At 34.2% G+C, this 4,098-nt stretch overlaps 1 protein-coding gene across 1 annotated transcript in view; it reads right to left on the bottom strand.

Annotated features, from left to right (window-relative positions):
• Positions 1-4,098, bottom strand: part of LOC116021013 (protein TIC 40, chloroplastic) — a 7,372-nt gene that overhangs the window by 1,954 nt on the left and 1,320 nt on the right. Inside the window, exons 2-13 of the mRNA XM_031261606.1 lie at positions 3,340-3,451; positions 3,063-3,120; positions 2,952-2,969; positions 2,349-2,649; positions 1,978-2,072; positions 1,815-1,887; positions 1,431-1,509; positions 1,244-1,284; positions 887-932; positions 597-691; positions 277-380; positions 56-103 (exon numbers count right to left, since the gene is read on the bottom strand). Of these exons, the coding sequence (XP_031117466.1) occupies positions 56-103; positions 277-380; positions 597-691; positions 887-932; positions 1,244-1,284; positions 1,431-1,509; positions 1,815-1,887; positions 1,978-2,072; positions 2,349-2,649; positions 2,952-2,969; positions 3,063-3,120; positions 3,340-3,451 (1,070 nt within the window). The remainder of the gene's footprint in view (positions 1-55; positions 104-276; positions 381-596; positions 692-886; positions 933-1,243; positions 1,285-1,430; positions 1,510-1,814; positions 1,888-1,977; positions 2,073-2,348; positions 2,650-2,951; positions 2,970-3,062; positions 3,121-3,339; positions 3,452-4,098) is intronic.

Raw genomic sequence — 4,098 nt, 5'->3', positions numbered from 1 at the left:
AAAAAAAAAAAAAAAAAAAAAAAAGAATAATCTCTAAAACAAAAACCGATCTTACCTCCTTGTCAGCTTGATATTTGCCTATATTGTAAGGATTCTGAGAAACCTGCAAAACAAACAACTTCAGTCCAAAATATGTACCAATTACCGCACTTTTGGGTTAAGTAATAAAAGATGGATACGTGGCTAGTATAGCTGGTTATCTGCTCGATAGAAATGCGGAAAATCAAAGTATAAAGGGGAAGGTAAACAAGGAAATAGATTGAAAATAGTTCATACATCCATAATTGCTGCTTGAATTCTAGGATTTTGGAATGCCATAGCAATGTCAGGATTTGCCATAATCTTAGAAATGACTTCCTCAGGTGTAAGCCCTATTTGATCTGAAATACACGAAGAATGAAAATATTAAGTCCCTAGAATTCAAAACAAACAATCCGTGAACAAAGATTAGATGATTAGGAATTAAGGCACTAGTGTATTAATGCTTTTTTTGTCTAGTTAACAGGAAGTGTTCCAAATATGTTGATTGCTAAGAATATATAATTGCAGTAAAATAAAGAAAATAACTCCCTTAACATATAAAGGTTCAAGCTTACCAAACTGTTGCTTGACCTCCGGACTACTAAGATCAAAATTCTTCAATGTATCCATCATGCGGTTGTCCCACTCAGGGCTTCCACCCATGTTATTCCTGATAAACAATTCAAAAACGGGGCAAACGAAAAGTAAAATAATCAGATATGAACCTCAGCCATGTTAGAATATCTGCTAGTGGTTGGTATTAAAATTTCACAGGACACCCTTAAAAGACATTATTTGTGAAATATTTTTTAGCCCTAAACCGTAGTGATATGTAGAAGCAATCAAATTTGGAATGAAGACATACAGCATGTCTTGTAATTGTTGACGGTAGTGCGGATTTTGCAGCATCCCTGTTGCAGAAAAATGGAATACAAAGAAATTGAATTAGGAAACGAAAACGTCAGTGTCTTATAAGGCGTAGATAGAACAAAGCCTGGGGACACTTTGAGATGAGGCAACCATAATTTGCTTTTAGAATTTTAAAAGAAGATGCAAGATACTTGTATCAATGTCACAAAACTTGGGGCATATGATTTTGTCCTTTTATGCCTCCATTCAAACCAAAATCTAAAATGGAAGAAAATACAGAAGAAAGAGCTTCACGGGCAGATCTGCCAAACATTAAACGCTGCCTAAAAAACACCTTAAAATTCAAACTCACATTTAAAGGTTTCTGGATTTCTCATCTCATCTGGAAGATAGCTGCAAAATAAAATACCATAATATAAAATAATAAATAAAGTAAAACATTTCAAAAAAATCATTTGACCTATGAATGAAACCTAAAACAAATATCAACATAATTATTATAAATAAAAAGGAAGATTGGAAAATAAATGCTAACATACGGATAAACCATTTTCTGCACTGTTGGATCTTCCATCATTTTCTCCAAGGCTTCCACTGTCATTGGAGGATTTGGCTTTCCTGTCAAATATACGAATAATTAAGTGTTATTGCCAGAAAGGCAATACAGATTAGTAAAAATCAAAGAAACATAAGCTTCATGACTAATGCTACAGCACAACAAACTGCATTGCACATAAATAGTTGCCAAATATGATGGCACAGTCTGTATTGTGGAATAAAAATTTTCTTTCCTTAATGTACGTAACTTCATCAATGTTTACAAGGTTTCAGGTATAAAAGAAATGGTCCAACAGCATTATCACTTTCGCCATTACTTCAAAGGTGTTATCGAAAAAGATATAGAATCCAATTCTTGTACTTACCAGGTGATGAACTTTGAGATGCACCAGATCCCGAAGCTGAAGCTGAAGCTGAAGCAGTTCCATTCTCAGCCGCCTTTCCAGACACCCAAATAATTTAGTGATGATGAGTGATGACATCATTATAAAGACACTATACTGTTTGATGATAATTCAAGTAACTCACTTTGTTAAAGTTGGACGGTTCTGTCACCGTTATATCCTTAAAATTTTCAAAATCACTCTTCTTGAATGTCCCTTCAGGAGACACATCTACGAAAGCTGCCAAAGAGAACAAAAGATTTAATTGGATCCAAACTTCTACATGCTGAAGCTAGAAAGATGCAAGATGCTTGTGAAATCATCACCTAGACAAACAAAAGCAAAAATGAGCAGCAAATGCAAATCTAATTTAGCAATACAACCTTCAAATGCAAATTAGCATCTTCTAAGAGAACGACATTAAAGTTTATAATTTGATACCAGATCTCTGGTTGTTCTTGACAAATGAAATTGGGTAAAGATACTAACAAAATTCTAAAGGGAATGATAAAATACCAGTTTTCTTGGGTTTCTCCTCAACTTTTTGTTCATCTTTGACATCAGGGGTAGGAGGTTCATCCACCTTTGTTGCAGATACATCCACAGTCACCGGCTGAGATACAGATGAAGGCGATGGGGTAGCTTGACTAGACGCAGTAGGGGGTGAAGGAAATGAGCTAGCTGGACCTGAGGTTGGTGGCGGTGGTGGTGGAAAAGGGAAAGGTGATCCAGGCGAAAACGGAGCATTACCAAATTGATTATTTTGTGTATTCATCTGTCCCATCATTGTCTTGAAAGCTTGTTGCATTGCATAGTTCTACAAAAACACACAAAACAAATGGAAGGAAATGAAGCATGCATGGAGACTTAGATGAAAAGAAACCACATACGACATATGATTAAATTCCCGTGGTGAAACCAGTTCCTGCCTTGGGAATTGTTAGGATGCATATGTGCATAGGGAAGTTTGATGGTTATCGTTGGTTGAGTTGGAGGGTTAAGGTGTGGGTTGTGCAAGACTACGGTACAACTTCTGGCTGTGCTATTATACACAGAATGAAGTAAGAACGCAAGAAAAATTGAAAAGGAGAAGTACCAAAACATAAGAAAATCACTTGCCTTTAATGTTCGAGCAGCCTGTCAAACATTGCAAAAATAAAACCAAAGAGTTAGCATGAAGAAACAGAAATAGGGCCATCAAGAGTACAAAGAAATGATCTTTATTCTCACCCATGAAAATAGTGCCGACAGAGCAACACCAACTCCAATCCAAAACAAAGGCGACCCTCTGTAAGAATAGACAAATAACTAGATTAAAAAAGAGTTGCAAATTTGCAACAACAGAAAAATCTGGATACATAGATCAGAAAAAATTATACTACAATATTCATGAAGATTCTAGAACCAGCAAAGCAACCTATATCCATGAGAACTGTTAATGAAGCCCCCAAAACAATTTTCTCCTAATTCATATTAAAAATGAAAAGAAAGGGTATCACATATTTACAGATTAGATGATGGTGGCGAGGCTGTAAACTGTGGACTCACACCAACTGAAGATGTTTGCTGGCTACCTGAACTAGTGCTTGCAAAACAATCTCTTCCAAGCCGTTTCATCACTATGCAAGAAAGTATAACAACAACAGCAGAATAAAGGAAACTTAAAAAATTGAATTACAGGAAACAAAATAAAATAAAACAAAGTTCATAGAATAATTCTATGAACAAGATGACAGGAGTTTTGTTTATGAACTATCCAAATCAAAAGGTGGTATTACATAATGAGTGCATTGTGATACATATTACAGGCAAATTATACTATGGACCAGAGTTCACTTTGCATTGATATTTAGATTATGTATCACCAGTTAACATATGATGTATTAACAGATTCCGTACCTATAAATACATTGAAGGTTTTACTAACTGCATTTACATAATATGTTAATTGAGTACTTGTAATAGGTACATATGCAAGTACATAATACTTTAAGATACATAATGACATAATTTATTAACTGAAAAAATACATTAATTGTACTAGGTACATAGCTGAAGTTATATAAAATGTTTAACTATTTACATAATCTGAATGTTTGGACCATGTCCACAATGCAAGGTGGATCTTGGTCCATAGTATAACAATTGGATATTACATTATTAGTTATTACAGCCTAAGTTTCAAGGTTCAAGCATACACATAAAATAACACTCAAAAAAAAAAAAAAAAAAAAAAAAAAAAAAAAAAAAAAAAAAAAAAAAAAAA

This window comes from Ipomoea triloba, chromosome 5, assembly GCF_003576645.1.
Source record: "Ipomoea triloba cultivar NCNSP0323 chromosome 5, ASM357664v1".
NCBI classification, from domain to species: domain Eukaryota; kingdom Viridiplantae; phylum Streptophyta; class Magnoliopsida; order Solanales; family Convolvulaceae; genus Ipomoea; species Ipomoea triloba.
The sequence above is the reverse complement of the archived record's forward strand: the minus strand, read 5'-3'. Positions and strand labels throughout refer to the sequence as shown.